This window comes from Manacus candei, unplaced genomic scaffold (genome assembly GCF_025592945.1).
Source record: "Manacus candei isolate 608988 ecotype Guabito, Panama unplaced genomic scaffold, ASM2559294v1 h1tg000043l, whole genome shotgun sequence".
Taxonomy (NCBI): Eukaryota; Metazoa; Chordata; class Aves; order Passeriformes; family Pipridae; genus Manacus; species Manacus candei.
This window is the reverse complement of record NW_026138091.1, coordinates 7,768,056-7,779,991: the sequence shown is the minus strand read 5'-3', so window position 1 is coordinate 7,779,991 and position 11,936 is coordinate 7,768,056. Positions and strand designations below refer to the sequence as shown.

The 11,936-nt window shown below is 42.7% G+C and overlaps 1 protein-coding gene and 1 long non-coding RNA gene across 10 annotated transcripts in view; one reads left to right on the top strand and one right to left on the bottom strand.

The window, feature by feature from the left end:
• Positions 1 to 342: 342 nt before the first annotated feature.
• Positions 343 to 8,247, bottom strand: LOC127474700 (uncharacterized). Of its 3 annotated transcripts, XR_007905955.1 has the most exons (5): positions 6,933 to 8,247; positions 5,644 to 5,796; positions 3,571 to 3,664; positions 924 to 2,936; positions 343 to 486 (listed from the first exon to the last, which is right to left on the bottom strand). It is a non-coding gene; the product is annotated as an uncharacterized LOC127474700 (long non-coding RNA). The 3 variants fall into 3 exon arrangements; XR_007905954.1 differs by lacking the exon at positions 3,571 to 3,664; XR_007905956.1 differs by lacking the exon at positions 3,571 to 3,664 and having other exon boundaries at positions 7,200 to 8,247.
• Positions 8,248 to 8,422: 175 nt separating this feature from the next.
• Positions 8,423 to 11,936, top strand: part of MON2 (MON2 homolog, regulator of endosome-to-Golgi trafficking) — a 73,150-nt gene continuing 69,636 nt past the window's right edge. For 4 of the 7 annotated variants that reach the window (XR_007905925.1, XR_007905924.1, XM_051795734.1 and 1 more), the window contains exon 1: positions 8,425 to 8,693. Coding sequence is in view for 3 of the 7 variants with exons in the window: in XM_051795734.1 (XP_051651694.1) it covers positions 8,583 to 8,693 (111 nt within the window). In the remaining 4 variants the exon portion in view is untranslated. Of the gene's footprint in view, positions 8,694 to 11,936 lie in introns of all 7 variants that reach the window. The other 3 variants (XR_007905927.1, XM_051795735.1, XR_007905926.1) reach the window with 2 other exon arrangements.

The window sequence follows — 11,936 nt, the reverse complement described above, 5'->3', positions numbered from 1 at the left end:
TAGTTCCTCAAAGAATAATTCACTGGCATCATTGTCCTGTCCAGGAGGTCTATAGCAGACTCCCACAATGACATCCACATTATTTGTTTGCCCCTTTATTCTTACCCAGGGCATCTCAACGGTGCCATTGCCAACTGTGAGCTCCATACATTCTAACCTTTCTGTTACATACAGTGCCACTCCTCTGCCTCTTCTGCCCTACCTATCTCTCCTGAAGAGCCTGTAACCATCCAACAGGGCACTCCAGTCATAGGTCTCATCCCACCAGGTTTCACTTATGCCAATGATGTGAAATCTCTGGGACTGGGCCAAAGCTTTGAGATCCTCTTGTTTCTCATGCTGCGTGCATTGGTGTAGAAACATTTCAGGAGTGGTACGTTGTAGCCAACATCTCTTGAGGCAGACTCAGGGATCCCGTGGGTGCTGTTTCTTCAAGTTCTGGCACACCATCCCATTGCTCATCACTGGTGAGCCTGGTTTTGTCCCCTTCAGGGAGAAAGAAATAATGCAGAACTGTGAATGTATGTAAAAACAATTAATCACAGCTAAGACAAGGACAGAATATGGAAAAGCCTATACTGAATGAACAGAAAATATGAATGTAATGAGAAAGCAGCTGTAAGATACTAATAAGGAGGTGTTACAGGATTTAAAAAAGAGCAGAGTCCTGTGATTAAAAAAAGCAAATACTGCAAAAGTCACTAACAGGCAACTGAGAATTAAAATCTTTAATAGTTGTAGTTTGTGTTGTAGAGACAGGGGAAAAAAAAAGTAATTTGGTTTCTAGCAATAGATTTCAGTTCTAGTGAAAGATATAGAAAACCAGTAGAATAGAAACAAACTAGAGGTGAATTCTAGCACATTACATTTTGAAATAAGATAGTAATAGAAGAGCCATATTCTTTTTTGACACAAGTCCTCACCTAGTCATTATCTAGAAAACTGCAGTCTCTTGTGTCCAAGTGTTTGATAATGTCTTGAGATCAGGAGCCAAGTTAATAATTTTGAGGAACTGGTTTACAAAAGAAGGCTCCAAATGTCCTGAAGGGGGGAAAAAATGAATTATGGAATCAATCAGGTTGGAAAAGACCTCTGGTCAAAAACCACCATGTCAAGCAGATCATGGCACTAAGTGCCACGTCCAGTTTTTCCTTAAACACCTCTAGGGACAGTGACTCCACCACCTCCCTAGGCATTAGATTCTAATGTATAATCACCCTTTCTGTGAAGAAATTCTTCCTAATATCCACCTAAACCTCCCCTGGCACAGCTGAAGACTATGTTCTCTTGCTAGGTGCCTGGGAAAAGAGGCCAACACCCACCTGGCTACAACCTCCTTTCAGGTAGTTGCAGAGTGATGAAGTCTCCCCTGAGCCTTCTCTTCTCCAGGCTAAAAACCCCAGCTCCCTCAGCCACTCCTCATAGGACAAGGAAATGTCCATTTCTTTGAAATTCTACTATAAGTCCGGCTTTCTGCAATCTTGCCTCCAACAAAATAAGACATTCAAGCCCACCAGATATTTGTGTCCCCCGTAACAAACCGTGGCTGAACTGGTCAGGAGCACCCCATTTGGTAAAGAATCTCTCAATGTGTAGTACATGTTAACTCCTAATTTTATAGTTCAATCATTTGTCAGATGGTGTGGTTTAGTTAGTTAGGATTGGAGCAGGGAAGTAAGGCCCCTAGAAATAAACAGCCATAGGAATCTAATGATGACCATACTGTCAAAGGGAAATAAGGTTTCAGACTGGCTGAACAAGTTTTACATCCTACTTAATGACCTGTTCAGTAGCTCCAGGGCTTGGCTCTCAGGTGGAACAGTGAGTGTTCTGACCTGGAATTTCCTATGCTTCAGCCAGCAGTCAGCCAAGAGTCCATCCATGCACTGGTGTGAGGAGACAAACAAGCTCATCCATTGTGCCCTGGGAGCAGGTTCCAGAAAGCGGCTGCTATTTGTGAAATACTCAATACAACTTGTAGAAATGCTGCCAAAATACCAGTACCAACTATGAAATTGCAACGTCTATGCATCCTTAGTTATGGACGTTCCTGCTAGCACATTACCCAGGACGTAGGTACATACAGTAGTACAGCCCTGCTTTATTGGGAATGCATATTCACATGTGGAGGTGATCTGGGTAGCCATTTTACTACAAAGGAAAGCATTTGGCTCTTTGTGATTGGATTACCACTACAGCTGTCTTCCAAATTCCCTGAGAAGTTCATTCTGCTTATCTGTTTTGATGCAACCTGAGTAACCTAATTTATTTCACACTGCTGGTTATAAACACAGCCACACATGCAGCTCTACAAATATTTATATCAAGGGCAAATTTCTCTAAACGAAATAAGAGGTCTATAATCTTCATAAAGCAACAAAGATGAGTACAACACATCAGGTAAATCAAGGCCTCTACACCAAAGTTCTTCATCTGGATCTCTTCCATAGGAAATTTGTAATCCTCATGGTTTATAGAACTGCCTGTAAAAGAATGAAGGAGTCACACTTCAGTTATCTTTGCAGGCAGTTGTGCTGGAGGACCTCAGAAGTACTTGGTCATATTGAGTCTTTTCTAGGCTGGGCTGAGTTACCTACAAATTACGTTGGTCATGCCAGCAGTGTAGCTGTGGCAGTGTGAGCACACCAACATAGTGTGCTGGCCTCGGTGCTACTTACGTGGGTATAGTGAGTGTAGCTATTTCTACAATTATTTTGTGTTTCATAGATATGACTGCAGTGCCTGCTACATAAAGGCCACCCCGAACACAAAGGAACTAACATCCATTCAGCTGATGGAAACTCTCCTGTAGTTTCTTCTTCTCCTGAAGAAACTCTTCAGCAGCCTCAGGGCTCCTCTCTGGTGTTGCTTTGTGATTAGTAGATTGTCTGTAGGTTACTAGGTGTCTGGAAGTACCTCCATAATTTTCATACAAGCTGAAGAAGAGATAAAAGGGAAATTATTAAGATATAGTGAGGGTTTTGCCAAATAGATTAGAGAGCAGCAAAATAAACAGATTGCAGCACAATGCACATTTCTGACATTCTTGATGGGCATTTTTAAGTTAGACATCCTGCAGTCAGCATGAGATACTCAGGAAAAAACTTATCCCTAGAGCGCAGCTGAATCTACTGTCCACTGGAAGAGCTCTGGATCAAAGAACAGTGCCTAGAATCACAATTATTTTGTTTTAGCACATCTATGTCTTTATCTCTAAACCGAAATTCCTAAAAACAGACGTAAAGATTGCAGTAAATTATGATCAGAAGTGCAACATCTCTGAAGCTGATTGTGACCTCATGCTGTGCTAATTGTTAAGGTGGCAGAGATGGTCAGCATGGGGTTTTTCTATGTAAATAACTGTCAAGTAACATCTCCATCACTGTTCCTCTATTTTCTACACTTTGCAGAAAAAAAATTATCATGAATGGGCTGCATTACACACCCTGCAGGAAAAAAATCACAGGTCCTGCCTGAACAGACATTAATTCTGTTATTTGTGTAAGGGAATGAAAGACGAATTCATTTTAGAGCACAGAGTAAGGTTTGTTTCCCAGGCCAGCCACATACCTCCTGTGTGAGCTGGAAAGTATGAAGGGCTTGGGAGCTGCTGATAAAATTTTGTGATTATCGTGTCCCTGTTGGTCTGTTGTTACACTGCTAGCTGTAAGACAGCAATAAATTAATTCAAGCAGTGGACGGCAGTTCTTTCTCACAAAAGATATTACCAGGTTCATCTGATTCAATTACCAGTACTTGAAAGAGCAACACAAAAGAACCCCACTGCTCTGAGAATCTGTTTGGACAGGATTCAAGCAGAAAAAATTGGAAAAACAGCTTTACTGCCTGGTTACACAAGTCATGGAAGCATCTGAGCCTATGGTTGAGAGATTTGTGTGTGGGCCCTGAAGTGATTGTACTGCGACTCAATATGGAATCGCTGTTGAGTATCTAATAGATGTTATAGGTCTGCCATTTTCACAGAATCACAGAATCAGCTGGGTTGGAAAAGACCTTTGAGATCATCAAATCCAACCCTTGATCCAACCCCACCATGGTTCCCAGACCAATGCTGCTTAATATTTTTGTCGGTGACCTTAAAGAAAATGTACCATAATTACTGATAGATAGCAGCTGGGATTGCTTTTTAGCTGACCAAGTGAAATAAAATGGGTATTAACTGTAAATATACAAATAAAATGGGTACTAACACGTAAATGTATGCTCACACCTAAGCAGAAAGGAACAGAAGCTAAATTCATGAGGAGCTTATACTGGAAAACAAAGTATTTTTCAGTCTGCTGGTTGATCTAAATTTCTTGCACAGCCACATCCTAAAGGAACAAGGCTTTCACTTCTATTCCATAAAAAAAAAGAGAATAGGTACTAGAGGAAAGTTTATTACTTGTGCTTTTAACCCATTTTTGTCACAACAGAAATACTCTCATGTCCCACTTCTTGGGTCTGTAATTTTAGAAGGACCTACTGAAATGTTCACATAGTAAAGGGTTTCTTTGTGCTTACACAGACCAATACAACGCATAGTTTTTATAAAAGATTATAGGAAGTATTTCATATTAACCTGTCTCTCACTGTCTTTTAATTTGAAATTTAACTTTGCCTTTTGATATCAGTATCCATGTTCAATTTTCTCTATAGTGACTCAACTCTGCATTACAAAGAAAATCACCAGAGATGTCTGCAACACCTTTACTTTCCCACACAACTGGTTTCTCATATTGTGAAGTTTGTTTAGTACTGTCACTATTTACAGATTCATATCAATTACAAAAGTATACAGGAGTGTTACTAAAGTGAACTCAGAAGAAAAGCCACAACTCTTCCCATCAGGATGAAACCAATTCATTGCCACAGTGAATGAAATCTGATGGTTTTGCCTCTGTGTAACATGATGACTCACATACAAAACCTGCATCTCCATACATCTACCAGAATGGACTATAACTAGGACTAAACATCTGAAATTAATACAGCCAAGTGCTATCCCATGTTTAATCCAATTAAAAGGACTGATGCACATCATTTGGAATGAATATGAGGTAATTTAATGAATCACAATAGGTCTCATGAGCATTTTTGTTGCTAATTAGGGCCACAAAGCTACAGGATATTATTTCAATCACCCACTGCCCCTCACAAAATAACATAAAATTTAATAACAAAGCAAACCACAATGCAATGATTGCAGTGCAATATGAAATTAGCTTAACAGCTAAGAGATGCATCTGAGACTCAGGCATGTGTAGAATTCCCAATTAAGTCAGCTTAACAACTAACTAGTACTCTTAACTTGCTAGTCAAAAATGTGCCCTCAGACACATCCACATACATTGTTCCACCTTCTGATTCAAAAGTGACTTGAATTGAAACTGAGATATTTAAAGTGTATCAAAAGACTGGCAAGAACTTCTGCTCAGCCTTAGGAGTGCATGCAACAGAATCTATTGCAATGAAATGCAACTGCAGAAGTCACATTCACAATCAAAACAGTGTCACTTAAAAGGATCCTGACCAGTTTAAACAGTTTAGCTGCACTGATTTAGCTTAACTATTAAATCTGCATTTACAAAAGGCTTACATCAAAACAGTGAGAAAGAGGACTGTGTTGTTCAGGAGACTCACCTGAGATCCAGGCACGTGTATAGTTCCCAATTCTTGTACACAGCAGATCTGAAAGAGTTTTCAATTCTGTAACCATGTGTAAGATTCATTTCCAAACTCAGGAGCAATCTTGCAGTATTTGGCTGGCAATGTTGAGCAGACTGAGAGTCAAAGCTGGTAGTTGAAAAGATAGGTATGATCGACGTAAATGATAAAAAGTATGCAAATAGGCAGACAAGTAGATTCAGAGAGTACTAATGTGCCCATGGCTCACTATAAATAGGTGGAAAAATCCAAACATCAAAAAGGAAGTAAATCGTTAAAGCTTACCTATGATGCACATGGATTTTTTGATTTTTAGCTTTTTGTAGAGTTTAGAAGTAGCTGTATTATATCCCTTACCCTTAGCACAGTAGTTTACACATTTATCCAACACTGTTACCCCATTCCATATCACTCCCTCAAAATTCCATTAGCTTTTTTAGACTTCCCTCAAGGTAGGCCTTTATTCTTTCTAAGAACATCTGCACCCTGGCTTGAACGACAAGATACCACTCAGGCATAGTGACCTTCAAGCCCAGAACTTTGGAGGAACTCCAAGGACTAAATGTGCTGTGATGAAGAGGAGGATGTTGAAGAGGGGGTCCCAAAGCCCCCTGCCTCAATTTCCAGAGGGGTGTGCCAGGGGGAGGTGCTGGGAGGCAGACAAATCTGGGATTGGATGGAATAATATCTTAAATTGTGAAAGCCCATGGACATGAGGGGGGCATTGTGTATTCCTGGGGCTTAAGATCAGAAATTAAAGGACCTACCCTCCTTATCTTATCTTATACACTAAGTTGAAGGCTTGAAGTCCTGTTTTCTGTGGTCTCTTAAGGTAACAGCTAAGAAATACATGGGCATACTCAATAATTAATTAACTCATTCTCCTAGCTAATCATCCGTGTTTCTTATTAAGGTTATTTGGACTGGTCTGTGAATTGCCACAAGGACTGAAGACCAGAACAGATACACTAAGACAGGAAAATCATTAGTAAAATGCTTATTGGTTAAGCACATAAATAGTTCTACTGAAGACAAGTCTTGTTCAGTCATAGGTTTGCTTTTATTGAACAGAGGGATGAAATCCTAATTCCCTGTCTGAAGGCAAAGTTTGACCAACTTATTCAATTGTACCAGTATTACATGCAGTTTTAAAAACTCACACCCATTTATCCAGTTCTGTCAAGCTAACAGCCAGTAAAATGAAAATGTAAAAATAAAAATTTTAAAATAATAAATTACTTAGAAAACAATCCTGCACTTTTTACCTCACAAAGCATCCCTAAAGATTTATGAGTACAGGTAGAGTGTTCAGTGCTGTGCCAGTGGGAACCTGACATGATTTGCAATAGATCTCACAGCAAATGAACCCAACATAGAAGTAGGGATGCTTGAATTTATGAAAAGTTCTTCTCACTTTTTCAATACAAGACAAAAAAAAAAAATCTTAGAACATTCACTGAATAAGAATGAGGAATTTCAGGAAAGTCTGAAGAAAAGCTGCTATTTAAAAATAGAAAATTTTAAAATAGTACCACAGTAAAAATTTATTCTTCTTTGGATTCTTCTTTTATTTTTCAAGATTCCCAAGTTTGAAAACCACAGCATGTCAAAACTCAAGGATGTTTTCCACCTCCCTGTGTTTATGAACAGGGAACAGAACCATGGTGCATTACAGGTAGGCAACCAACACAGTACATGATTTACAGCAAACAAAATGTGGGAAAATTATTATTGTAGAGACTAGAACCTTTGTGAAATATTAACTGTTACAGTGACGAATGCTGTCCCCCAGAAGGAAGCTCCCAGGCAGCCATCAGGCCTAAGCTCCCTTCACTACTACAAGCAACAGATATTGAAGAGCTCATGCTCATTATTCAAGAGCTTGCTTTAGAAATGAGTTAAAAATTGCTGTTTGTAATGCTTTTAGATTTCAGAGAGACACTGCTGGTGACACAGAAAGTAGCTGGGACCCAACTGTTCCACATCCCCTTGTACTTGCCCTGTGTTTATCTAAAAAGTTCTCAATGAAGGATTCACTCTGGCTTTGCCCAGAGGAAAACACAGAGAGCTGCATACACACACGAGTTGCAAAGGTCACAAAGCTTCACTCCCGCTGAAGAATCACAGAACGCGTCAGGTTGGAATGGACCACAGTGGGTCATCTGGTCCAACCTCCCTGCTCAGGCAGGGTCATCCTGGAGCACATGGCACAGGATTGTGTTCAGATGATTCTTGAGTATCTCCAATGAGGGAGACTCCACAACCTCTCTGGGCAATGTGTTCTAGTGCTCGCACCGGAAAGAAACCAAGAAACTTCAAAAGGAAAACATAACAGTCTGTCTCGCTTTTTAGTTTTTTTTTTTTTTTTTTTTTAAATCAAATTCAGCGCTGACTTCCCTTGAGAGCCGGACTTGGGCAAAGGGGACCGACCCCTCCAGCCGCTTGGCGGGGTTGGCTGCTGCTGAGGCGCAAGCAGCTCTGCCACCCCTTCCCCAGTGACCCTCGGCCATGGACGCGATTTGTCCCATCGCCACGGAGCTCCCCACACCGGCAGCTCCGCCTCGGCCCGGTCCCAGCGCCGCTGCTGCCCCTCCATGGGCCCAGTGACGCTGCGGAAACGGGCCGTGCTCCCCGCCCCGGGCCCGGCAGCCCAGGCCCGAGCACCACCTCCTCCCTCCACCCTCCCTGCCCGCAGCCGCCGCTCTCCCCGCCCCCGGCCGTGTGTGCGGAAGCTGCCGGCGCCCGGGATTGTGGGAGCGGGGGGGCCACGGCGCGGGGAGGGGACGCGGCCGGGGCCGGGCCGGAGGGTTCCGGTGCGGGGCGCAGACGTGTCGGCCGGGGCCGCGCAGCGACGGGCGCTGCTGCCCCTGGCCCTCTCGGAACAGCGCCCGGCCCGGGGCCGGCCCGGCGGCACCATGGCCGGGACCAGCAGCCCCGAAGCCGTGAAGAAGCTGCTGGAAAACATGCAGGGAGACCTGCGGGGCCTGAGCCTGGAGTGTCGGAAAAAATTCCCCCCCGTCAAGGAGGTGAGTGGCTCTGAACCGGGCCGAGCCGAGCCGGACCGGGCTGGGCTGAGCCGGGCGGCGGGCGCCTCTCCGGAGGGGCCTCCCTGGCCGCGGGGCCCGGCCCGAGCGGAGCTGCCGCCGTGCCCGTATCCCGCTCCCCGGAACGGTGCTGCTCCCGGGAAGCTCCGACCGCCGCAGCCGCCGGCTGTGCCCGGACTCGGCTGCGCCCGGACTCGGCTGCGCCCGTCGCGCTCTCCGTGGTGTTGTTGTCAGTGCGCTGCCGCGGCGCGGGCCGTGGGCCGGGCCGTGCCCCGCGGGGAGCGGGGCTGGCGGACAGACCGTCTGTTGACAAGGGCGAAGCGGGGGCGGCACCGCTGCACCCCTGGCGATCTCCGGGGTAAAGACTAAGTTCGGCTTGGCTGTCTCGGCACCACCGAGCGAGCGAAACTCGCCCGAGGCGGGCTCGGTACCGGGGCTTGGGCGCCCGGGCGGGCGGACACCGAGCAAACGGGAGCCCGACAGGCCGAGGAGGACTGTGCTCAGCCCCGGCGCTGCGGCTCCCGGGGGGTCCGGGGCCGCACAGGTCTCCCCTCGGGTCTGTGCCGTGCCCCTCCGACGAGCGCACACGCTGCTGTTGCTCCCGGGTCGGCGCGCCTTATTCCTCACCATTGCACATCCGTGTCTGCCCGTGAGAACTGTGCGGGTCGCTGGTGGTCGCTGCGTGCCCCGTCCTTTTGGGGTTGTCGTTTGGGTTCCAGCACTGTGGGTTGTATCAGTTCCAGCTGATACTACAGAGGAAGCTTGGGAGATACAGAAGTTTGGATTACTTTTTTTTTTTTTCCTTCTACAAAATCCCATTAATAAACTCATGAGTAAGGTTGTATGTTTTATTTTTCAAACCTCCGTTTATGCTGTGCAGCCAGGGACCTCAGTAGTCTCGATGAGCCGGATTACTTTAATTGAAGTGCAGTCAGATTTTTTTTCGCTAACTGCAGTATACATTTTAACCGTATGTTTCTCTATTATATTTATACGGTCAGTTTAACATTTTCCCTAATGGTAGTTTTCTATGCAGTAGTGGGAGTAAAAATACTAATACATTAACTCAGATTAAACTGCAGACCCAGAAGCTCAGAAGAAAGAAATTGCATATGGAATGTGACTTGAGTTCCAATTCAGTAATAGCATATTTAGTGTTGTATGTAGTATTATACCCTTTAACAGATGACTTGAAGCTAATGACTGTTCTTGTTTTGAAAGGCATGAAGTGACACACTGTAATAGAGCATATTATGTATGACTGTAGATTGCAGAGGAACGCTGGTCTGTTTGAGAAATTCTGTGTGGTCACAGAAAAACAGGAGAAAGTTGTGATCAGTACTGAGGAACTGTGTGTAGTCACATGTAAATAAGAAAAAGTTGTGGTCAGGTGAACAGAAATCTGCCTGTGTGTTTTGGAGGGACATGGGGGTGTCGCTTCCACTTTCTTCTGTGTATTACTGTGTGACTCTTAAGTTGTTTAGTGAACAAGTTTCCCCACTGGGTTAATATTTACTTTCTTTTAAGATCTGCAAAGGAGATGGGCAGTGTCACCCTTAAGCTAGTATTTTTAGTAATGCTTCGTTACATTTGCCATGGTGACCATTTAGTAACTACTGCATGTGCAGTTCTTGATACTTGTTCAGCACATTTATCATATTCTTGTGTAAGTTTGACTTTGTGTTATTCCGTTTTATATCTTGATGGCAATTTGCTTAGCTTTCTTCATTAAAAACAAAGTTTTTTCACAGTTGTCTGGAATTTGGATAGGTTTATGGAATAGTGCTGGACGGTGTTAACAAAAGAGGTGGGACTTTCTGCTAAGTTGTGAGTTCCTACAGTAGGATGTATGATAGGAAATGATCTTACTTCCTCACTTCTGGAAGCCATTTTTTTGTTCTAGTTTTAAAGGAAATGGGTGTTCTTTTTTGTCAAATCTAAACTGCTAAACAGATATTTTAATTGCTTGCATTTGATCTGATCATGATTAGATTTGGCTAGAGTGATCAGAGGAATTCTTCTTATTGATTTGGAACAGCACCATTTTTTAAACTATGTTTAAACATAGGCTTTTTAAAACAAATTCCTACTACTTACAGTCTTACTTTTCTACTTGCAGTGTAACTAGACTCCTCATTGCTACCACGTGTTGTAATTTATGAGTTTATCTTGCAGCTGATGTCTGTGCTTTCATGTCACTTAATAAATTCAACATACTGTGATAAAGCTATTGAAAAACTCATAGTCCAAAATTAATAGTTATTAGATGTATCATAGTTGTTAGATTTGATAGGTGCTTTAAGAAGGTAAACTGCTTCTAATAATCTTTCCAGTATGTGACATAGTTGAAAACTTTGCTCACAGTTATTTGTAATCATCAGCCACTTCTAAAATGATTTGTCTGTTCTGGTTCTTTTTTGTTTTGTTTTTATATTAATAGTGTCAAAATTCTACAAACTGATAGGTTTTCTACTCATAAAAGTAATAATGTAGTTCTCAATTCTGCTTGTTGCTCAGATAATTAACTTTAGCAAGTCCTTTTTTAATTAATACTGTAGGATTTTAGATAGTTGTATGATCAAAAAATTAGATTTCATGTTATTAAAAGAGTTTTAGTTTTCAAACCAAGTTTCAAACTAATTTAGTTTTTAAAACATCTTTCTAATGTATATGTAAGCAATATCTATTAGGTACAGGGAAACCAGAACAACATTGAACGATTCTTTGAACAGACATGTAGATGACACAGCTAAAGAACTTTATGGGACTTTTTTTGGCGGGGGAGGGTGAGAGTGGGGCTTGGATGCAGCAGAGAAGGGGACAGCCAACTGTGAAATCTAGATCTCATTCTCAGTTAGGAGCTTGAACTCTTCACTGTTTTAAGCAATTTCATCTCATATTTTTCTATTACTTCTGAGTCTGTACTAAGTGGGTTACATTTATGTAGGTATCAAATAGTTCTAAGTCCAGTTACTTACAACAGTGGAGTCTGACTTTTCTGACTTTGATAATCTGTTAAGAAACGTTGAAATTGCTGAGTTTCAGTGTTAAACTTCTGACAGAAAAATATGTGGCAAACTTCCTTCCCCTTAGAGCTTTTAACTAAGAAATAACAGGATGTATTGTTGGCTCCAAAGCATCCATACCTCGTTTTTGCTCTGTGTGACAAATAATACCTGAGTAGGATTTTCCTTGGTTATACCACTTAACGCTCTAAGAATGGGA